The sequence below is a fragment of the Lepidochelys kempii genome, chromosome 6 (assembly GCF_965140265.1).
Source record: "Lepidochelys kempii isolate rLepKem1 chromosome 6, rLepKem1.hap2, whole genome shotgun sequence".
NCBI classification, from domain to species: domain Eukaryota; kingdom Metazoa; phylum Chordata; order Testudines; family Cheloniidae; genus Lepidochelys; species Lepidochelys kempii.
This window is the reverse complement of record NC_133261.1, coordinates 120,554,183-120,579,071: the sequence shown is the minus strand read 5'-3', so window position 1 is coordinate 120,579,071 and position 24,889 is coordinate 120,554,183. Positions and strand designations below refer to the sequence as shown.

Sequence of the window (24,889 nt, the reverse complement as noted above, 5' to 3'; positions counted from 1 at the left end):
GTCCTGGCCTGGTATGCTCTGTAACCAAACATTTGCTGGATGTGGTGGCACCTTCCGTGGATTGAGGGACTGTCCCATATCAGCTGCTCCCTTTTGAAGTGCTCAAGCCCTATTATTTAAAAGAACACTGTGGGCGGGAAAAAAGTCCTATAATAAAAAATGCACATTAACAGTATATGTATATAGTTCTTTAGTGATTGACAAAATTCATCTACTTCTGTTGGATGAAAAAGGCACATTCCTGGGTCTGGTAAATAAAATGGTGGGGCTAAGTCCAGTAGAATGTTGTAGACTGCTCAGAATATGTTACCTAAGCTGCTTGTGCCTCTCAGTTTACCCTTGCTTTCATAATATCTGTAATATCAGGATGTAAAATATTCTAGATGTAGCCTCCAACACTCTTGTTTGTATGGGAGCTCACAATAATCTGAATGCAATGATTTCCTGCCTTCATCACAGCATGGTCATAAGTGTAAAGCACCCTTGAAAATCCTTCTTGAGCAATGCTTCCTTATCCTCTTCTAGGCCAGGGGGCATGTGATTCAAAATCATCTTTAAAAATATTGCTACCATGCACATTCCTTATGTTGTGGGGTTTCTTTTTAGATGTATTAAAATTTGAGTGTTTTGTATGTGAGCATTTTACTCAAGACAAGGAACTGGAAACACTAGAAAGGGAAGTTTCTCTAACTACATTCTCAAGGTGTGATAATTTATATTCCCTAAGCTCTTCCCCTTTTTTTATTGAAACCCTTTATGGCGTCCAGGAGGAGAGGCAAAGTACAGTTTCTATATTGCCCTTTGTCCATAGTATGTACATGCCTTGCATCAAGCTGTGATGATGATGAATTAAATGAGAGCCTGGTCTACATTAGAATAGTTATAGAGGTAAAATTACATTGGTAAGGGGTATGATTTTTTTTTTAAACTGGTATAGTTATACCACTATAAGCCCTATGGTGGGTGCAGTTATACCAGTGTAAAGGTGCCTTATACTGATATAGTTTACTTCCTGAACTGAAATAAGCTATAACATTATAAACACTTCTATACTGGTATAACTGCGTCCATGCTGAATATAGTTAAAATAGTAAAACTTTCTAGTACAGTTCTTAGGGAACGCCTTTTACCATGCACTGAAAATTACCAGATTTAAGCTCTAGGGCCTATATCGAGGAAGGCATTTACATATGGAATCATAGACATGTAGGACTGGAAGGGACCTCAACATATCATCTAGTCCAGTCCCCTGCACTGAGGCAGAACTCAGTATTATCTAGACCATCCCTGACAGTTGTTTGTTTAACCTGTTCTTAAAGACCTCCAATGACGGAGATTCCACAACCTTCATAGGCTTAACCACTCTGACCGTTAGGAAGTTTTTCCTAATGTCTAACCTAAATCTCCCTTGCTGAAATTTAAGCCCAATGCTTCCTATCCTGTGCTCCTCTTAATAATAATGTGTACTTTGAAAACTGTTTTCATGCCTCCCCTCAGTCTTCTCTTCTCCAGAATAAACAAACCCAGTTTTTTCAGTAGGTCATGTTTTCTAGACCTTTAATCATTTTTGTTGCTGTATTCTGGACTTTCTTCTGTTTGTTCACATCTTTTTCCGAAATGTGGTGCCCAGAATTGGACACAGTACTCCTTTTGAGGCCTTATAAGTGCTGAGTAGAGTGGAAGAATTAGTTCTCGTGTCTTGCTTATAACACTCCTGCTAATATATCCCAGAATAATGTTTGCTTTTTTTGCAGCAGTATTACATTGTTGACTCATATTTAGTTTGTGATCCACTATAATCCCCAGATCTTCTTTTGCAGTACTCCTCCTTTCCCATTTTGTATTTGTGCAATTGATTATTCTTTCCTTAGTGTAGTACTTGTCATTTGTCCTTATTGAATTCCATTCTATTTATTTCAGACTATTTCTCCAGTTTGTCAAGATCATTTTGAATTCTAATCCTGTCCTCCAAAGCACTTGCTACACCTCTTAGCTTGGTACTGTCCACAAAATGTATGTGTACTCTTTGCCATTATCCAAATAATTTATGAAGATACTGAATAGAACTAGACCGAGGACAGATTTCTATGGTGTCCCACTCGATATGCCCTTCCAGCTTGACTGTGAACCATAGATAACTATGTTCTAAATACAGTTTTCCAACCAGTTGTGCACCCACCTTATAGTAGGTTCATCTAGGCTATATTTATGTAGTTTTTTATGAGGTCATGTGAGACAGTAGCGAAAGCCTTACTTGTGCACAGAGTTAAGCAAGTGAGTAGGCTGATTGACTTAAATGGGATGACTGCAGTGTGGCTGTTGATATACTTAAAATTAATTCTGTGCCTTTCTGGATTGGAGCCTCAGCGAGCAGATTCCACAGGCATTAGTTTTCTCCCGAGCGTGCCTCATCGTAGAGTTCAGTTCTAGGAGTCAAGAGCAAGAGCATCCCATGAGATTTGAACCGCTGTGACTGGACAGCTTGTCTGTCCATGTCAGGTCTCAGGCAGACTCCTTGGAATGTCGGGCTGGAGATGGATGTTAATACTCCAATTTCCTCTATCACTTCCCCTACTTAAAGTTTATAGTTTGTTTTCACCTCTTTCCATGTACCTCTGATTTGGTTCAAATGATGAATGTTATATGGGATTCTTCACAATCTTGTCAAAGGTCACCTTTAAAAAACAGCATTGCAGGTCAAAAATCCAAACTATTATTGACAATCTGATGTTTTTAATAGTTTCCTTTCACTGTAACAATTTCTTTAATGAAACCTGAAGTACAATGTATTTTAAGGTCAGAAGAGACTATTAGGATCATCTAGTTGGACCTCCTGAATAACACAGGCCACAGATTACATCCAGCAATTCCTGCATATAGCCCCATGGCTTGGTGTTAGAGCATATCTCTGGTATACAGTGCCTGGCACTCTGGATTGGGGCCTTGTGGTGCTACTGCAAAAATAATTTAAGAACTATATGATGGGGGATGAACATTATATATTTCCAGAACTCACCAGGATGTGCCATGAGAAAGTCTCAATTACAGCTAGGCCCCTCCGCATTCCAGGCTCTTGCTGGGGAAAAAACAGGGACGTTCTATGACCATGGCTGCTAAATCCTTTTACTGGATTTGACTATCCTTCAACTTTAGAATGAGGAGAAGTTTGGGGCTCTTTGATGTGGTAGAATGTCTCCTGCTGTATCTTTAAAATGAGCAATCGCGCCAATCTCCTAAAGCTGCATAGTACCTTGGCCGCACAAACCATATTTAAAGTGGAGTGCAAAACCACAAAGAGCTCATGCAGAAGCTGTTCCAAACTCCATGTTTAGTGCTTTTGTTCTGTATCAAATACTGTGTAAGGTCCATTGAAAATATATATAGGGCTAAATCCTGCAGTCTTTACTTGGGCAGAACTCTAGCGGAAGGACTAAGGCCTACTATTAAATTTCAAGAAGAGAAACAGGGAATGTTTCTCTTCTTGGATGTGGAAGTGAAAGACTGAGGCATCTTCACCTAATGAAATTAGCAGAAAAACAATGACAGATAGTGACAGATTTTGCATTTTAGATTTTACGTTTTGAAGACCCACTTAGCTCATTTTCAAGATAAAATGAAGAATTTATCCACAGAAGCTTGACCTGTCTGTTCCCAAAGGCCCATAACTCAGTTTTATTTATTTTAAACAAACTATTTAGGACAGTTGAAAGAGTGCATAGAAACCCTGTAAGATTGGAATTTAGGTCCACAGGGGACGTGACATCGTGGGAAGCGTAGTCTAGCCAGGGAACCGATCTCATAGGAGAGAACGGAGGCACAAGTGAGACAGTGGTAGCTAAGGCAGATGCATTGGTTAATGTCGACTCAAACTGACACATTCAGCTTAGATTTTCCCAGTTGAGGGTGTGGGGAAGGGTGGGATTCAGCATAATTGACACATTTTCCATCCAAAAAAACCCTTCAGTAGAAAATTCCCAAGCAACTCTGGTTAAGCTATTGTCAGGAAACAATGAGTTTCCTTGTCTTTTATTCCTTGTATGCATGTACCTGTCATTCTTTTTGTCTGTAGAGCACAATGAACTGCTGTTGGGCTGTATAAATAGCCATTGTATGCTAGCTCTCATCCTTTCTTTCACCCTCACTTTGCTCTTTTCCTCCTTTGTGGTGTCTCATATTCACTTGCTTGCACTTCTGAGTGAGAATTTTAAAAGTATTGATTATTTCTCAATGCTGGTGCCAAGATCTGGGGCATGAGAGAGGTGTGGGAATGGTGCACTTTACTGTCCCTTCCAGAATATCATTTGCTTCTTGCTTTTCTTAGTCCGGCTGTAATTAGCCTCCCTGGTAGTGGTGCTGCACCATTTCTTGGACAGTGCTAACAGAAAGTGCTAATTAATATTAACAACACAACTCAGTAGAGGGACTGACTTATCCAACACTTCTCCCATTTATAGCTGTGGGGACCACCTCTCCTACCGTTCATGGTCATGCAGCACTTATATAGTTCCTACAGCAACTGTTTAAATGCAATTTTTAAACTGCATTTTATTGCAGTTCAGCAGCTGGAGATAACGAGTAGCAGCTAGCACCACATGGTGAGCTAGAGTTCTGTGAACCGCTTGCGGCTGTCATCCAGACCACCCACCAATGGTCCTCAGACCACAGTTTGGGAACAACCATACTATTCTGTCTTCTATTCAGGCTGTTACAGCATGACCATCACTGTGGTATCTGAGCGCTTTCCAAGCGTGCCTCAAATGATGTGTGTCATGCGGGTTCATCCTTCTTTCTCTCTCCCTCTCTCCAGGGGGAAGGTTTTGTGCAGATTTTCTTTATTGGCTGGTGTGCATTGTGTTTATATTGACGAAGGAAAGCAAAGTTGAAAATATGCATTTGGCACTTGGAGCAGAAGTGGTGAATTCGGGGGTACTTTTAAAATCCTATGGGATTTGGTCTCACAGTCTTGACCCAACCCCTGAAAACACATTGTTCTACTAGACAGTATATCAGTCCCACCTACATTTGCACAGCAAGGTGTATTTAAAACATGTCGGTCCTAGGTGTTAAACTTTGTTATCTAATGGTGGCATTAGTGGCTTGTTAAATCATTTTTTTTCCTGTCTAAAACAAGTTAAGACAAGCACAAAGACAGCTGGAAATTTATCGTGTTTAGTCATTCCTCCTGGGAGCTCTATTTTCAGAATTTTTCTTCTGCAAAGATTATCAATATACACCTGGTGTGAAGCTTGTCTTTAAATTAGCAAGGATAAAATTAGCAGAGACTTTTTATAGGTACCATGTGGCAGGCTGACTTGAACATCAGTAATTTTTAGCAAGGCTGCAATAAATGAGGTGAACTTTCAAGAAACGTTTCAAAATAAAAAATTCCTTGGCTCCTTCAGCTGGAAGGTAATGGCCTTCAACTTGATCATCATTGGAGATTGAACCTGGGACCTCCAGAACTGTTTCATGTGGCCATCTGTAGCTTGAGTTAAAGGACAGCATACCCTGGCTGGGCCGGTATGTGGATCAGGCAGACGGGGGCTTATGTTATACACAGCACTGATGTTTTTCCAGTGACTCTAAAACAAGCACAATATGAGATAATAGGGGACTAAATGAACAAACTTTTTTAATTCACCAGACTAACAGCGATACACCTTGTAGGTTCCATTCTGTCCTGATAACCTAGGGGCTTATTACCACTGAATGTGCCTGACAAATTATAATAATATTAGAGTCTATTGATTATTTCACTCACATATTTTAATGCAAGAATGAGACTGTTCAACACACTGGATTGTTAAAGAATTAAGAACCAGATTCTCCCTCCCGCACCGAGGTGGTGAGCAATTGGAGCTGAGGGTGCTCTATATTTCTGAAAATCAGGTCTAAAGAGCATAACTTACACAACTTTAAATGTTTGTCAAGTATTGGATTAATTTAACATGCAAAGAGAAGACTTTATTCTGAAGCATACTTTCTCCTCCTGTCCCCCAATCTTTTTCAGGTGGATCTGGAGCCAGAGGGAAAAGTGTTTGTGGTAATCACTCTTACAGGTAGCTTCACTGAAGGTAAGAGAAATATTTTGGCATGTTTTCAAAGACGTTTTTAAATCCATCATTGCTTAAGTTTAAGCTGTCACTCGCTAATGTACTGTAAATAGTATGGATCATAGTATTTTACATGTAAAACTCACATACCGCTGAACACTGAATATTTTATGAGTAACAAAGGTACTTTTGAAGAGACTCTTATGGACTGCTTATTCTGTATACGACATGGGCCTTTATCATTGTGATCTCTGACCAAGTGAGCTGATTCGTGCCTGATGTGGTTCATTTCTCCCAGGTTATCCTTCAAACTGATAGTTTCATTCACTTGAAATTTCCATGTGAGTACCTTTGACGGGGTGTGCCAAATATATAAATTTCTTCCTGGTAATCTTCATTCCATAATTTCATCCATCTACTTCACAAGTGCTTCTGTTTCAAGAAAGACACATAATACTGGACATCTATACGCTTCTCAGTGCAAAAGTTGCCTTTAAAAAATATTCTTCATTTGTTCTTTCCCTTCTGATTTAAATTTACTTCTATGACTACCCCTTTTGTGAAATGTTTTCAACTTTCCAGTTGTTTGTTCTGATAACAATTAAAGCATGCTCAGGTATGTATGTGAGCACAGATGACTGCTTTGCTACAGGAAGCCATGAAAGCTGGAATGCCTGCTTGGAAAAGACAAAACAGCTTCTTTCCAGCACACACATGTGCTTAAGTCGCGTTGACTTCAATAAGGTGGAAATGTGAAGGGTATGGAGCTGATCTGTAATAATTTATTAATATTTTATGTGAGGTGGTTATGGGATAGTAAATGTGTGGGCGGATTGGTTTATTGGGATGTTTACTATATGCATACACTGGTTTGGTATAGTTTAGTTTAGTTCAGTAGCAGGGCTGTTTGGAAGGCAACATAATAGCTCCAAATAAATAACCTCCCACTAAACATGTTTTGAGTCTTTGACAGACAGTGTCTGAGCTATTAGCTGGGAAGATTCTACTTCCAGGTGCCAACCAAGTTCCAAGACTTGTTTCCCCAGCGCTCAGAAGGATTGTAAACAGTCACCTGTCCAGAGTAGGGTTGCCAATTTTAGTTGGACGTATTCCTGGAGGTTTCTTCGATTAACGTAGTCTAACCTTTTATTACAATCTTTAATTCCTAGAGACTCCAGGTCAATCCTAGTCCAGAGGCAGGGGCAGCTGTCAGGCAGCTATTCCCAGGGGAGCAGACACAGACACCTGGGTGGGGGTGTGAAGGCCTTAGGCCTTCCTAAACTAACAGAGGAAATGGTTAGCTTTAGGGAAGACAGACATGGGTGTAGGCAGTGAGGAGATGCTGGAAGATCCTTATGTGTTTTGTATCTGGAAGACTCTTCCCAGTGAAAAGGATTAGGAGCTGTTTTGAGAGGAACGCTGAGCTTAATGTTGGTATTTAGATGGTCCTACAGTTGTAGGTGCTCTGTGACTCTGCACTCTGTAGGACTCCAAAGGATGCATGGCTGCTGACCCTGGGTCCCGTCCAGTTCCCGATAAAGTCAATGGAAGGATTCCCATTTACTTCAATGGGAGCTGGAGTGGGACTCATAATTTTGCTAAATAGTCTTTCAGTATCTGGCACAGGTGTTCTATTCTGTTTCTTTATCGAGACTCTCCTTTTCTCCTACTGTCCGTACATTTGCAGAGTCCCACAAAGATCTGCTGGGTTTTGTCCTGGTTTTGGTTTGAAAATCCGCATACTACTTCTCAGTGGTGTCATTTGTATTTGGCTTTTTTCTGGTGTCCCTGTTCACTAAGCCATGTGTTATTCCAGACCTTGGTCTACGCCACCTGTGAAATTATCTCATTATGTTTGTTGTACTTGATTCAGTTTCCCCCCTGCCCCCAGGAGTGCCAGAGTGGGAATTCACTTCCAGGATTAGGAATGGGGTGGTAGCTCTGCCATTCTTTGCCAGGGAAGGGAAATTTAAACACAGAACCTGCTCAGAAGATGTGCTGATTCTGCACATCACCAGGGTGCTCTGGTCCCACCTCATCCCTAGCCGCCCCCTCCCACTTTGTGGGCTGTGCCAGGTGGCTCCAGCCCTTGATAGGAGTGGGAGTTGTTCACAGCTTGCACCTTCGCTGTGGGTAGGCCTCGAGGGCCTCACAGCCTGTCTTCTCCCTGTGGAAGTCAAGGATCCAGGCTGTGAACCTGACCCACTATTGATAATCTTCTCTTAGTGGATTTGACTTTAATGAGGTATCTCATCTGCAACAAATTATTTATAAGTGAATTCATCACTTGTCACAGGAGCCGGGTGTCCCTGGAAGATCATATATCAACGAGCTACAGCACAAGTAGCAGTGTAAGCTTCCCTTTGTGTCTCAGCACCGTCCCTTCAGTGTGTGCCAGCCTTCACCTGAAGAGACAGCTTTGTCCTCCTGTCCAGTTATTCATTGTTTATAGAGCTCCAGCATTGCGCCAAGTGTCTCATTTTCAAAAACGATATAGGCATTTCGAACTCTAGACTCATTGAGACTTAGGAGCCTGAGTCACTTTTAAATATGGGACTTAGGGTTCTAAATTACTTGATCACTTTTGAATATGTTACCCCTCTATCAGTTATTTCACCTCTGTGAGTCTGCTAACAAGAGTGCCACGTCTGAGTGCTGCGATGCAGATGCCTGTTTGCTAGGAGTCTGTCAAGTCACAGGTGACAGAAAAAATTTTCAGTCGGTGATTTAAAAATGAAAATTTCCATATCCCTGTCAGAGGCTGACTGGCCCTTAAAAGGAGTTGGCCCCATCCCCACCCATGACTTATCAGCTGCCTCCCAGCTGCAGGAGGGCCTACAGAGTGTAATCCTGTAGGGGGCAGGCCAGGAAGGAGAAGGAGGCTTGCCTTAACACCCAGCCAGATGGCCTACAGAGACTAACTTTGTAGGGAATAGATGGGGCCTCTGTGGAAGACCCCGAGTCAGGGGAAAGGACATTACTGCGATGTTGAACTTGTGTCAAATCACTTTATTTTGAAGAACTAAAACAAAAGCCCTGAAGAAAAAGGGAGTGCAATCCTGTGGCTGGAGAGTGTTTTTTGGTGTGCGAGCCAGTGAGGTAGCCCATCGGCTTGCAATACCACTGCCAGTCGCTGAGCTCACACAGACACACTGGTGTTTGTTTTCTGCATTGCATAAAAATTCTCATCCCACGTCCAATCAGTTAGTCACACAACCTTAACTCTGACCTCATCTATTTACTTGTAACAAATAGGACAAGGTAAACTTACCAGTGCAAGCATGTCTGTACCAGAAAATTGCCCCAGTTTAACTAAAAATAGATTTTGAATCACTCTAGTTAAACTGGTGAAATTCTTTAGTACAGACAAGGCTTTCTTCTATCCGAGGTTGGAGTTAAGTGGGGAGCAGGGAGACCAGCAACTTTGCCAATGTTCCCTGGGATGTATTTCTAGGCTGTAGTGAGCCTGAGCAGCATGGATCCCAGTTTGACAGGCCTGCTAAGGTCCATGACCCAGAGGCCATGAATCACTGAGGTTCACCAGATAGAGAGGCTGCCTGTTTAGCCATCTTTGGATGCAACTCTGTAGGTAACAGGGATGAGGGAGAGGGAAAGAGTTGTGTCCAAAGTTGCCATGTGAAATGGAGATAGCAGCTCCACTACAGAGATAGTTTGGGTCTCTGGCTTTATAGCTTACCAGAAGTGAGCCCAGGCCAGGTATGTCAGATTGGGACTTTCACTGTCAAGGCTTGATCTCTCTAGAGACTTTGGACTTGGCAGGAGGAATCAGATGGCATGGGATGTGAATGAAGGGGACAGAGAAGCCATGATGAGGTACTGCCAAGAGATGTAGCCAGGAGCTAGATAGGGCAGGAAGGCCAGTAGAGTGGGATGTAGCATGGGAGAATGGAAGTACCTGGTGGATCTGTGCAGTTCTATGGTCTTTGGTTTGTGAAGCTTAGTTAAGTAATGAAACATAAGGTAAGCAACTCTTTGGCCTTGTCTAGATTAGTAGTTAAAGATGTGATAACATCACATCACATCACATCTTTAAATCCTAGTTAAGACGTGCCCTTTTTGTTTAGGTGTAAAATTTGAATGTGCCCTAGGCCTGAGTTGTTGTTGTTGTTGTTACCTGGTCAATTTCGGGCACCCCGCCTACCGAGAGCTCAAGGCGTGACCTGGTCAATTTCGGGCACCCCGCCTACCCAGGGGGTCAAGGCGTGACCTGGTCAATTTTGGGCACCCCGCCTACCCAGGGCTCAAGGTGTGACCTGGTCAATTTCAGGCACCCCGCCTGCACGCTACCGAGGGTTTAAGGCATGACCCAATCAATTTAGGCACCCCCACCCTTTCCTTTCAGAGGGCTCAGTGTGTAAGGCACCTATCCTTACCCACGGGGCTCAGGAAGAAACCTGGTCAATTTAAGTACCCGCCCTTTTCCTCAGGGCTCTATGGGTCTGCGGAACCTTTTCCCAGTGAAAGAGCCTTACACAGTTGTGCTCTAAACATCTATTTATTAGCAACAAACACAGAATACATCTACCAAGCAAATCTTTTATGCTCACCACTTCCACTGTACAAATTTCACCCAATGGCCAGTCAGGATTAATTCATCTGTGGGTTCCCGGTGATGCCTCTGCACGTCACGGTCGTGCAGAGGGGTCAGAGTTCCAGCAGCTTGATGTTGAGCTGCAGTCTGGAAATGGTTCCCAAAGAGCATTGTTTTTTATTTACATCATATAGGTAAAACTAGCTCCCTCCTTCAATTTACTAAACCTGTCACACTATTTCACGCTCCTAAATAACAAAAATGTTAACCAATTACACACTGGCATCTATGTGTCCTCCTTCCTGCCCAAGTTCTTTACATTTTATTTTTCATGCCCAAATTGTAACTTAATTGTGACCTTTATTTGAACACATGGTCAGCATAAAACTCAGGTCTGAGCTTATTTTACCATTTGTTGAGTCTCTTTGTGTATTCTCCCTAATTTCCCAGCGTCTTTACAACCTTGGTGGGTATAACTCTCGTTAGGGACATTCCTGGGGTGGGGGTGCTTTATCAGCAGCAGAACATTCCTTTTTTCGATTTTAGTGGTGAACTCCCTGAGTTTCACCCAAGACTGGTTTAATATGGGGTTGATCAGGTCTCAGGTGCGTGTGTTCTCTCTCTCTCACACACACAGTCTGGAGTCTGTGGGGACTGTAGTTCTTTAGTTGCAGGGAGCCAGCGTTTCTAAAAGTGCATTTAAAAATGTTTAATCTTCAAAAATCAGTAAAAAAACAAAACAAAACGGGGGGAGGGGGGGTTTAGGGTGAGTTGTTCAGGTTCTAAACACCTCCAGAGTGGTACTACCCCTGGGAAGGCTTGATATACTGGTTCAAACTGGATTTCCCAGAGACCCTCGACAAAGAAAGGACTTTTGGCTAAAAGGGCTGCATTTAAACTGACTAAGGGCCTTCTTTCGAAGCCAGCAAACAGGCAGGACTTTCTCTCCAAAGGCCCCAATCCTTTGAGAAGGGTTGGAAAGGGCACCATAAGACTGATGGGTGATATCTAGTAAGATTTTAGCATGTATAGGAACCTTTATTGTTTTTTACAAGTATTCCATGTAATGCTTTCCCCTTAAGAATAAAGGTGCTTGCTTAGAAAGAGCCAGGTGATAACTTGTAACTGCTGGCAATATGCTGTTCAGAGCCCTTGGAGAGAAAGCAAGGCACAGGGTCTGTCCTTTAGTCAGACTGGTTTGTTGGGGATATCGCAGTGTAGGGCAGGCAGCTGCACAGCCTTAAAACCCCAGTCAGCAGGAAGAGAGACATGGATCTCTGCCCAAGAGAGGTGATGGCTGGGAGGTAGAAACCTTAAGTGGGTGCCCTCGAGCGACAACGGAGGGAGAATACATGTTCAGTTATCCTGAATCTCTGACACCTACCTCACAATGGTGTTGTGCGGATAAATCCCTCCCTATATTAATGACCCTCTTTTAGCCCTAGTGTTAACTACTTTATTCTCAGACCCTATTTCTTTCACTGGACAACCCATTGATATTATTTAGTAGGGATTTGGTGGAAGGATATTCTTCAGTCAACTCCAAGTGGATGCTACTGAATATTAATTTAACTGAATGGCATCCTTGTTTTTCTCTGAAGACTTCCTTACTTCCTCAAAGGGAAGCTCCTGTGAGGATGGCTCATCTTTCTTCCAGCACTGGCTTGCTGTTCTGAGACATGGAAATATGCCAGTTACTTGGGTTAAAAGTACACATCATTTTTGTTAGGAGGGGAAAATGGTGCAATAGGAAGAGAGAAAAAGTGACTTTGAGGATAATTTAGCCATGGTCTCTGTTTTCTAGCTGCGTTGAGCAAATGGGCTCGTATCTCTGTGCAAAACAGGATTTGACAAAAATTGTTTTGCTCTCTCTGCTTATTATTCTGTACAGACTCCCCTCCTGTTCAGCTTGTATTTCCTGTGTGAACCCACCAAGACAGAAATAATTAACCTCTCTGCCTCAGACTGTGATCACCACATGCTTGACACACACATGTTACTGACCGAGTTCCTGCTAGTGCTGCGAACATTGCACAAAGCAACCAACTGCAGTTTGTTGCTGCAATTAATACTCTATTGTGGTGGAAAGAAACACCAGCTTTTTCTTTTTTTAAAAAAAGATCTATTTCACAGTCCTTTTTCATCTTTTCATGTAGTTGTAGGTCAAGATTTTCAGACGAGGCTAGTGATTTCGTGTGCCTCCGTTTTTGGGTGTCCAACTTGAGACACTTCAAAGAGTCTTGATTTTTCCAAAGGGTTGTGTCAAGGTTCCTCCCCCACTCTGAACTCTAGGGTACAGATGTGGGGACCTGCATGAAAAACCTCCTAAGCTTATCTTTACCAGCTTAGGTCAAAACTTCCCCAAGGTACAAAATATTACACCCGTTGTCCTTGGACTGGCCGCTACCACCACCAAACTAATACTGGTTACTGGGGAAGAGCTGTTTGGACGCGTCCTTCCCCCCAAAATACTTCCCAAAACCTTGCACCCCACTTTCTGGACAAGGTTTGGTAAAAAGCCTCACCAATTTGCCTAGGTGACTACAGACCCAGACCCTTGGATCTTAAGAACAATGAACAATCCTCCCAACACTTGCACCCCCCCTTTCCTGGGAAATGTTGGATAAAAAGCCTCACCAATTTGCATAGGTGACAACAGACCCAAACCCTTGGATCTGAGAACAATGAAAAGGCATTCAGTTTTTTACAAGAAGACTTTTAATAAAAAAATAGAAGTAAATAGAAATAAAGAAATCCCCCCTGTAAAATCAGGATGGTAGATATCTTACAGGGTAATTAGATTCAAAAACATAGAGAACCCCTCTAGGCAAAACCTTAAGTTACAAAAAAGATACACAGACAGAAATAAGAAAAGGAGTACTTGTGGCACCTTAGAGACTAACCAATTTATTTGAGCATGAGCTTTCGTGAGCTACAGCTCACTTCATCAGATGTTTACCGTGGAAACTGCAGCAGACTTTATATACACACAGAAATCATGAAACAATACCTCCTCCCACCCCACTGTCCTGCTGGTAATAGCTTATCTAAAGTGATCAACAGGTGGGCCATTTCCAGCACAAATCCAGGTTTTCTCACCCTCCACCCCCCCACACAAAGCTATTACCAGCAGGACAGTGGGGTGGGAGGAGGTATTGTTTCATGATTTCTGTGTGTATATAAAGTCTGCTGCAGTTTCCACGGTAAACATCTGATGAAGTGAGCTGTAGCTCACGAAAGCTCATGCTCAAATAAATTGGTTAGTCTCTAAGGTGCCACAAGTACTCCTTTTCTTTTTGCGAATACAGACTAACACGGCTGTTCCTCTGAAACCTGTCACAGACAGAAATAGTTATTCTATTCAGCACAATTCTTTTCTCAGCCATTTAAAGAAATCATAATCTAACACATACCTAGCTAGATTACTTACTAAAAGTTTTAAGGCTCCATTCCTGGTCTATCCCTGGCAAAGACCAGCATACAGACAGACCCAGACCCTTTGTTTCTCTCCCTCCTCCCAGCTTTTGAAAGTATCTTGTCTCCTCATTGGTCATTTTGGTCAGGTGCCAGCAAGGTTACCTTTAGCTTCTTAACCCTCTACAGGTGAGAGGAGCTTTCCCCTGGCCAGGAGGGATTTCAAAGGGGTTTACCCTTCCCTTTATATTTATGACAGGTTGTGCTCAGCACTTTCTGAAAATCAGGTCCTTTTAAAGGCGAACACCCAAAATCACTACATACTTTTGAAAATAGTGATAATCAGTGCTCTTTCATTTAACATTATATTTTTTATTATTGGTTTTTTTTGAATGGGCTTTTAATACTTAGTTTTTTGGTTGTTTTCTCCCCACTACTTCATAGTGGATGGCTTCTTTTTGCTGGAAGCCAGTTAATGCCAATTCTATCTCCAATACATGAACATGAAGCATACCTTGTGAAGCCCTTGTCTTGAGTAGCATGACATAGGGACACTTTGTACACAGGACTTAGATGGAGGAGGTACCTTGTCATGAGAAAATGGCTCTCTCTCAGCAGTGTCTTATGACTGGGGAAGACCCATCTGAATATTGGTTTAAAGGCAATCACCTTTGTGCCTTTTTTGATACAGCTCCCTAGGCATTGTGTGATCACTCTTAGATCATCCATAAATTTCCAGCCCTATGTTTTAAATCCCTTTTAAAAATCACTTCTGCTTTAAGTCCCTCTGAAACACTCTGTGCTGTCTACAATGAATCTAATTAACAGTATAAAATTCCCTAATTATTTTCCCCTTCTCCTAACCTCTGTCTGCTTGTGGTCTATCTGTCCTTATACTGTCAAGTATCAGAGGGGTAGCCGTGTTAGTCTGGATCTGTAAAAGCTGCAAAGAGTCCTGTGGGACCTTATAGACTAACAGACGTATTGGAGCATAAACTTTCATGGGTGAATACAAGGTTAGTTCAATCAGGGAGGATGAGGCCCTCTTCTAGCAGTTGAGGTGTGAACACCAAGGAAGGAGAAACTGCTTTTGTAGTTGGCTAGCCATTCACAGTCTTTGTTAGAAGAGGGCCTCATCCTCCCTGATTGAACTAACCTCGTTATCCCTAGCCTGATTCTTGCTTGCATATTTATACCTGCCTCTGGAAATTTCCACTACATGCATCTGAAGAAGTGGGTATTCACTCACGAAAGCTTATACTCCAGTATGTCTGTTAGTCTATAATGTGCCACAGGACTCTTTGTACTTTTACTGTGAGCTCTCCAGGGAATGGACTGTCCCTTCCTCAGTGTCTGTAAAGCACCTAGCACATCCTGCATGCTACCACAGACAAATATGTTGTATAGCCATGAGACATTACTGATATAGTTCCATACTCTAATCACTCTTTATAGTCCCCAGCAGTTGTTTGATATTGTGCCTTTTATGGAGCTTCACTCAGATTCCTTTCTTAGTCTGTGTGAAATGTGGCACTCTTCTTCAGATAAGATGAGTGATACACAGAGTTTGTGCAATTTACGCAATTTACATTAGTGGTTTTGCAGCTCTGTCAGTGCCCTCTGCAGGTATTCTGTGAATCAGCCATGATTCAGAATGAATAGAGATGAACTATAAATTAGACCTGCCATCCATTTCCTGTTCCCATCCCTTATTCTACTGAATACTGACTTCGTTGTAAAAGGGAAAATCAGTAATTTTTATATGGTAGAAAGACCCACATGCAGTATGTATTAATTACTCTCAATACCAAGTTATCCAATCACATGCCCAGAAATCGAGAAATCGGTGGGACTGCTCATGGACTTATAGTTATGCATGTGCTTAAGTGCTTTGCTGAGGTAGGGCCAGAATGAGCACAGAGAAACCCCAAGTATGTAGCTGAGAGATGGCATGAAACTCCTCTCCATTGGAACTCCAGTAGCATAAGGCTATCTTAGTCTTCTGGCAGGCTACTTTGCACATATGGTGTAGCATTATGCTTACAAAATATACACACATTATTATTATTAATTATTTGTGTTACCATAATGCCTAGAAGACCTAGTCACGGACCATGACTCCTGTGTTTGTACAGCATGTAGCACAATGAACAAAAAATCTCTCACCAAAGAGCTTTAAATCTAAATATAAAACAAAAGACAACAGATGGATCCAAACAGATGGGAGTTTACCGGGAGACAGTGAGACAACACAGCACCTATCTTGCTTCTTATTCCTTTCCATTTTGACCAAGGTTACTTGAAACCAATACTATGAATTCATTCTGCTGAGTTGATTTTAATAAAATTAACAATACAGAATATAATAATCCTTTCCATTTTAGTGCTTCGGACTCGTTTGAACTTGCCTAGTTTTTCTAAATTGCCACTCAAAATCATAGTTCCATCATAAAATTCCATTCTGGGTTCCCCCCGCCTTTCTTGTTCCAGTCCTTTGTTTTGAAGAGCCAGAAAAGAGAAAAGACAAATTGAAGCTATCGGCTAGAAATAGAACAAAGAGAATGTTCAGCAGACAAATATTCGATAGTGCAGATTTGGCACCTGTTCCTGAATATTTAATGACAGTAGGTGGTGCTGCTGCCGCCAGGAGACCAGAACCTGCCTGTAAACCAGAAAAACCTCTGCAATTTGTAACTCTCAATCTCAGGCAGATGGTGTATTTTTGGATAGTAATATATCCTTTTTTGTATCTTTAGTTTCTTTTAATACTTGTTTTTATTCTCAAGTGTTTTTCTTTTATAATAATAATTTAAAAATTGTCTTTTCCCCTGCCCCGTCCTTCCCCTCCTCTCCATAGGCAGCTGTAGAGGTTTCAAGACAGGAAATATTTAGTTACACGGCTTTATTGAGTCATCAAAACATTCACCTGACAGCTAGAGACAGTGTTGAGACCACTGCCTATCATGTTGACCACTTTTGTCTCATTGTTTCCTTGTACTCCCCCGATTTCCTGTATCCATCTATTTGTTGTCTATTGTCCTTACTCTGGTCTGGTCCGGTCCAAACTGAAAAGTTATATCAGCATTGCTGTGTTGGTGAGAGGTGTGAAAAAAACACAGTGCTAACCTAATTGGCAATGTAGATGCAGCTATGTGGATGGAAGAGGCCTAGCTAGCATCATTGGGGAGGTGGTGTTCCTACACTGACAGAAAAACCCCTTCTGTTGGAGTAAGCTGTGTCTACACTATTGGGTAAAGCCGGCTATAGTTACTGGCTACACTATAGCTATGCCAAAGTAGTCTCCATAATGTAGACATACCCTTTTATTGTAAGCCCCTTAGGGCAGGGACAGTCTTTTTTGTTCTTTGTTTGTACAGGGCCTAGCACAATGGCATTTTGGCCCATGACTGGGGCTCCTGGCTCTATGATATTACAAATAATAATAATATGGACATGCACAAGGATTGATAAGATTCCTCCTCCCTGGCAACAGCTCCTGGCTCCCTAAACTTTCACACAGAAATCATATGGAATTTTTCTTTAGGCTTGTAATTATTTCCAGCCCTTTCTCGTGGCTCCAATAGACTGATAGCTCTGAACTTTTGGATGTGTATCTCAACTAACTTCTGAACATTTAAAATGTAACCCCTCATTAGTTACAACTTCTGTCTGCTAAACTTCAAGGTGTCTCGTCCTATATTTAGACTGTAAACTGTTTGGGGCAGGAACTGTCTTTTTGTTATGTGTGTAGAGTGCTTAGTGGAATGTGCTATTGCAATACATATAGTAAGTAATAGTGTAACTTTACAGGGGGTCCTGCTTACACTATGAAAAGCCACCTTCTGTTAGGAAGGCCACACAAGACAGCAGCACTGGCGCTGTTAAAAAAGATTTGGTTTTGCAGTAGAGGAATTTGATCCTACAAGGAGAAGTGCCCCAGAAGTACTGAATGTCTGTATTTCCCATTAAAGTCAATGGGAGCTGAGATGCTCAGCACCATGCAGAATTTGGTTTGAGTTGACCAAACTGTGTTTTTATGCCCATCTTAGTAGAGCCCAAGGGTGTAACATGATTTGAGAACGCAATTAAACAAAGGTCCAGTTCTCTGCGAGTATGTCAAACACTGTCATACTGTAGTTGGGTCAGGCACCATGACAGGTTTCCATAGCATAGAAAACCAAAGACTAAGACTGCAGCATGGTTCTGTATTCTGGTTAAAGCATGATTTAGTCCTATGCGATACAGTCAAAATCAAACTGAGTTTTAACACTGTCAGGACACAATCCTTCCTATAACGCGGTACCCTCCTCCCTCAGCAATAAAATTTCTAACACAGATGCCTTGTTAGATTCTTCCATCAGAAAAAAGAATGATGAGTGAGAGAGACTAGTCCTGATCTTTCGTTCCCTCTCCCCCACCCATACATTTAATATGTGGTTTTCAAGCGGTTTAAGAAGTCAGGTGAGTCGTTTGTTTTGAGAAGTAGGTAAAAACCAAATGGAAATAGGAACGGCAAACTTCTAGTTCCCAACAACCAGATATAGCTTATAACAAGCTGATGAATTGACGGGTGATTAAATGGGCCAGTTTAACTTAAAGGTTACTGGCCCAGACAAAAGCATACAGAGGCATGTGTTAGGCAGTGTACATGCACTTACTAAAAGACAGTCTCTGTCCCAAAGAGTTTACAATCCAAATAGACATAGAGTGGGAGAAAAGAAGTATTGTTGTCTACATTTCACAGACAGGGAACAGAATCATGGAGGGATTCAGTGACTAGCCTGAGGCCACACATGATGCAGAGCAGCAAGGAGAAGTTTTATTACCATGAGAGGATGGATCTGGAAAAATAAATGATCTCAGCAGTTACCAAGGGAATTCATTAGGGCCTGCTGAATGGTCACTTTACACTGTACAAGAACATGTGCAGTTGTAGGGCCGGATTTTCAGATGCACTCAGCTCTGCTACCACTGATGTCTCAAAGGTCCATTGACTTTCATGGAAGCAGAGAAGGGCAGTGCTGAGAGCTTTGGAAATTCCATCTCTATTGTTCCCTTGACAGGGCACAAGAAGCTTGCACAACCCAAAAGACTTTCAAGCTCAGCAGATACCACAGCTCTCTGGATATCAATAAGAAGCTTGGTTCTGAAGGCCAAACTGTTCATTAGCCAAAGCAGAGGCCAAGTAACAGGGATGGGCTAGGTCCCAAAATTAAGACTGGAGAAGATCCTGGTCCCACAGATTTCAGGAAGATTTGGATTCAGGTTAAGGAAAAGGCAGACCATAAAGAGCCTGATCCTGAAAAGAGATAATGTGATTGGCCCAATATTACACAGGGAGTCTGACACAAAATAAATACAGATCTCCTGAGATCTAGTCCTTGGCCTTGACCACAGGGCATCCTTCCTTCCTGGAAATAATCCACTTGAGTTTAGTAATTATTGGAATAATCCTAGCACACAGAAAGATCTTCTGTTGTAATTCAACACTAGTCATGTTATATTTTAAAAAATAAACCAGAAAATATCTGCCAGACAAGTGTGCATACCCAAACCTTGGGGATCTTATATAAATTTAGCAAATAACATCAGGGTTCAATTATATCCTCAGCTAGCTGTGTTGTGTGATTTTTGAAGCTTATATATAATATACAAGATCACCATCTGTTCCATGGTCTCGGAATTTCTGGCCATAATGAGGAACAGAGTTTTTCACTTCATTTTAACATATTTTCTTGGGCGGGTACTGGTGGCTTACTCAGCGTCATTCCCCTTGAAGACAACATTACTTTAATGTTAGTGTTATGCCACAACAAAGTGGATTGACAAACTATATCCAAAGGGAGAAGGGCCTGAATCTGTCAAACTCTGCGATCTTGATAGCTTGCAAACTCTGTGGTTGGCAGTGGAAAGCAAAGATACAGAGGATAAGTATTTGCTGTACAGCTTGCTTGTAAGACCTAATAGGCTCATCGAGTATGGAGAGTGATTTTTAGAGAAGCATGCAAAAATAGAGTGCCTTCCCTCAGTATACAGCTGGGAAAAGAACATAGCAACAGATAATCTGCTTTCAGGCTGCTTGTCGTTTGATAATATGTATGGAAATACTGAGTTCCCCAGCTTGCTTGGAAAAGTTCAAATTGATGGTTTTATCCCCTTATAGGCTGAGAAATGGGAATGAGGTGGAGACATAGTCTTGAATATACAGAAACTTATTTATGTATATAATGCCAACAGTAGGTTAGATGCTTTACCTACAAGGGGATAAATCCTGGCTCCAGTAATATCAGTGGGGTGTTGGCCATTGACTTCAGTGGGGCCAGGATTTCACCCAAGGTCTGTATCCCGATGAGGCTCCAATCTAAAAGAATGCACAAATGCTCTGGGGGGAAAGGATACCTGATTAAAGCATTGTGGTTCTCATGCATCTTGTCTGTTCTGCAGCTCTTTAGAATCATTGCCTATATAGTTAGCACTTATTCAAGGAAGAATGTGGCATTCATAGGCATTTTGTTTGTGAAAGGGGAAGCATGCTGGATAAGGGAGCAAGGGTTCCAGTTTTGAGGGCTCCTGTGCAACAGAGCCAAGAGGAGCAAGTGGGAGAAGGTCCTGGAGCCAAAATGGGCGATTATGAACTTATAGCCTGACTTCCTGTATAATAAGAGAAGAAATTTTTAAATTGGTATATAAGCAATGTTAGCAGTCTGGGTAATAAGCAAGAAGAATTGACAGTTCTCATTGATGGGAAGAAATTTGATATAACTGAAATCTGGTGAGATGATTTGCATGATTGGATTGTTAAAATCACTGGTTACCACCTGTTCAGGAAGGATAGAATGAGTAGAAGAGGTGAAGGTCTGGTGTTCTACATTAAAGACACTGTTTCCTGTTTAATTTTTTGGTGACTCAGAACCTCAGGATCTTGAATGCATAGAGATCAATGGGCTAACTAACAAAGCCGAGGAGGGAGTACTGGTGAGAGTCCGTTATAGTCCACTGACTTAAACTAGAGAACAGAATAAATACCCCGTGAACACCTGTCTGTATGGCGTGGAAAAAAGAAAAAATGTGTTGTTATGGGGACTTAATTTTAGGAGACATATGCTGACGGTCTCATGCAACCAGTAGCAAAACCTCATATTTCCAAAAATCATAGCCGGTGATTTTCTAACACAAAAAGTACTTTACCTAACACAAGGGTAACTATTTCAGATCTCATTATGATGGGTGGAGATGAATTAATCAGTGGACTGGAAGTTGGTGGTAGCCTAGGGCCTAGTTGTTATGTCCAGATCACACTCAATACGGACAAACAAAGGGCAGTCCTGACTAGTTTTTTAATTAGGGTGGTCAAGCAATTAAAAATAATTAATCACGATTTAAAAAATTAATCACACGATTAAAAAAATGAACAGCTATAATATGAAATACATGGCAGAATGCAGGTAAAACAGAGCAGGAGACATACAAGTTTCCCGCAAGGAGGTCAGTCAAAATTTAATTAGCACTTTTTTTCTTTTTCTTTTTTTTTTTATTTTTTTTAACAAGTGTCCTCAGCATGGAACCATGTCCTGTGCAATGGTGGTCGAAGCATGAAGGGGCATACGAATGTTTAGTATATCTGACATGTAAATACCTTGCAATGCCGGCTACACAAGTGCCATGTGAACACCTGTTCTCACTTACAGGTGACATTTTACAATGTAAGAAACCGGCAGCATTATCTCCCGTAAATGTAAACAAACTTGTTTGTCTTAGCGATTGGCTGAATAAGAAGTAGGACTGAGTGGAATTGTAGGCTCTAAAGTTTTACATTGTTTTGTTTTTCACTGCAGTTACGTAACAAAAAGGAAAAATCTACATTTCTAAGTTGCACTTTCATGATAAAGAGATTGCATTATGGTACTTGTATGAGGTGAATTGAAAAATACTATTTCTTTTGTTTATCATTTTTACAGTGCAAATATTTGGAATAAAAATAATATAAAGTGAGAACTGTATACTTTGTATTTTATGTGGTAATTTAAATCAATATATTTGAAAATATAGAAAAACATCCAAAAATAGTTAATAAATTTCATTTGGTATTCTATTGTTTCACAGTGCGATTAAAACTGCGATTAATTGAGATTAATTTTTTTGAATTAATCACGTGAGTTAACTACGATTAATCAACAGCCCTATATAAATAAATAAATATCACTATAGAAGGACTAGTATCCCAAAGCGGAGTTAAATTATGACTGAAATTGATTGAGGAGGTAATAGAAAAATTTGAATAATTAGATGGTCAAAAAAGCCATGATTCCACAATCAGGAAAGAGGACAATTTTAAGTAAAAATGTGATGTCTTGACCCTTTAAATGTTTGAGCACTCCCCTTCTCCAGTGCACTTTTGCGTTGGTTTGTATTGGTTTTAGTTTTGCTGCAAGAACAATAAAGCAAGCACAGGAGACAGCTGTGTTTCTGTCAGCTCCCTCTTGTGTCTGTATCTATCTCCTAGTCTGCTGGGTCCAGAACTTGTAACAAAACCCCATCCTGGTTCAGCAGGGAACTGAAGACCTCAATTTAAAGAAAAAGGTGTGTGGGTTGGAGGAGAAGGGAAGTAAATAGCAATCAATATATACATCAGGGAAAAATCCATGGCTGGCAGGGCTAAGGACAATATAAGAAGATGTTTTAAGTACCAATGTACATTGCCAGAGTCACAGTAATACGCCAGCAGCCCCCCATCACCTCTGCCCCCGCTCCCAGCGCCTGCCGCCCACCAGCAGCCCCACCAATCAGCGCCTCCCCCTTCCTCCCCGCACCTCCCGATCAGCTGTTTCGTGGCATGCAGGAGGCTTGGAGCGGAAGGGAGAGGAGCGAGGGCACTGCAGGCTTAGGGGAGGGGGCGGGAAGGGGTGGAGTGGGGGCAGGGCCTGTGGCAGAGCCAGGGGTTGAGCAGTGAGCACCCCCAGCACACTGGAAAGTTCTGTAGCTCCAGCCCTGGAGTCGGTGCCTTTACAAGGAGCCCCATATTAACTTCTGAAGAGCCGCATGTGGCTCCGGAGCCACAGTTTGGCCACCCCTGCATAAGACAAACCCCTTATTAGATAGAGATGGTAACCTAGTTAATGATGCAGAAAAGGCAGATGTGTTCAGCAAATGTTTCTAGGTTATATTTAGAAAGAAACAGGCTGTTGTAACTAACGAGAATGGATTTTAAACATCATCTACTAGTGACAAACATTTTAAAATCAGCAGGCTCAGATAACTTAAGTCTTCACAGAGTTAGCCAAGGAGAGCTCTGGCCCACAGATGTTAATTTTTAATAAATGTTGCAATACCAGGGAAATTCCAGAAGACCAGAAGAGGCCTAGTGCCTGTGTTCAAAAAGGGCAAATGACATGACCTGGGTAATTATAGACCAATTAGCCTGACATCAGTCCCAGGCAAAATAATTGAAAAATTGATACAGGATTCAAATAAAGAATTAGAGGATGGGAATATATTTAATGACAGTTCAAAAGGTTTTATGGAAAATCTGTTTTGTCAAAACGGATTTCATTTTTGGATAAGATTACAAATGTGGCTTATAAAGGCAACTGCATAGATGTAACAAATGCAGTGTAGTTGTAGCTGTGTCAGTCCCAGGATATTAGAGACACCAGGTGGATGGATCTTTTATTGGACCATCTTCTGTTGATGAGAGAGACAAGCTTTTGAGCCACACGGGGCTCTCCTTCAGCTGAGGGGAAAGGTACACCCAGTGTCATGGCAAAATGCAAGGTGGAACAGGTTGTTTAGCATAAGTAGTTAGCACATATTGTAAGGGATCATTCAAGGTACAGGGGGCCTTTAACACCTCTGTAGTCATAGGACAAAAAGAGGGGATTAGTGGGTTACAGATTGTTGCAATAAGCCATAAATCCAGTTTCTTTGTTCAGTCCATTATTTTTAGTGTCTAGCAATTGTTACAAATTGTTAATGTTATAGTGTTAGTTAAGCTCCCAGGCTCATCTTTTGAAAGTGTTGTGTGGGTTTCCTTTGAGGATGAGGACTCGGGGTCAGATATAGAGTGAGCACTTTGTGAAAAGTGTTCACCTGCGGGTGAGAGGGTGTTTTTGTCTTTTATCATTTTCCTGTGTGAATTCACTCGAGAGCATAGTTATTGTCTGTTTTCACAGACATAGTTGTTGTTGGGGCATTTAGTGCACTGGATGTTGTAATAGGCATGTGTAGGATCCGCGGGAATTGAAAGGCGTGCTGTGGGGGGTGTTAATCATTTGTAGCAGTGGAGATGTGTCTGCAGGTTTTGCATCTGTTGTTCTGGTAGGGTCTGGTTCCGCTTTGAGTTGGTGTGTCCTGGTCTGTGGGGTGCTTGTTTCTTCTTCTGATGAGCTTGGAGGATTGTTTGAAGGCCAGAAGGGGGATTTCTTTCAGGATGGGTTCCCCATCGCATATGAGTTGTAGTTGTTCGATGATACCCCCGTATAAGTTCTGGTGTGGAGTGGTAGGTGACAACGAGGGATGTGTGTGTGTGTGTGGGGGGGGCTTTATTTCTGTATTGAATCAGGTTCTCTTCGGGTATTTGGGTGTCCCTTTCAATGATGCAGTCTAGTTCTCTGGTGGAGTGTCCTTGCTTTGTGAAGACAGTTTTAAGACTGTTAAGTTGTGTATCCTGATCTTTGTCCTCAGAACATGTTTTGTGATATCTGAGTGCCTGGCTGAAAAAAAACAGAGTTCTTGCTATGTTTGTGGTGTACTAAGTAGAAAGGTAATTGTATCTGTGTATATGGCATTGATGAGATCAATACTGTGAACATTTCTGGTGTCCACATTTTAAAACGTTGAAAATTTGGAGAGAGTGCAGAGAAAAGCTGCAGCT

The 24,889-nt window shown here is 41.7% G+C and overlaps 1 protein-coding gene across 1 annotated transcript in view; it reads left to right on the top strand.

The window, feature by feature from the left end:
- The window catches only part of PRKCH (protein kinase C eta), a 168,775-nt gene that overhangs the window by 26,196 nt on the left and 117,690 nt on the right, over positions 1–24,889 (top strand). Inside the window, exon 2 of the mRNA XM_073349907.1 lies at positions 6,011–6,074. Within this exon, the coding sequence (XP_073206008.1) occupies positions 6,011–6,074 (64 nt within the window). The remainder of the gene's footprint in view (positions 1–6,010; positions 6,075–24,889) is intronic.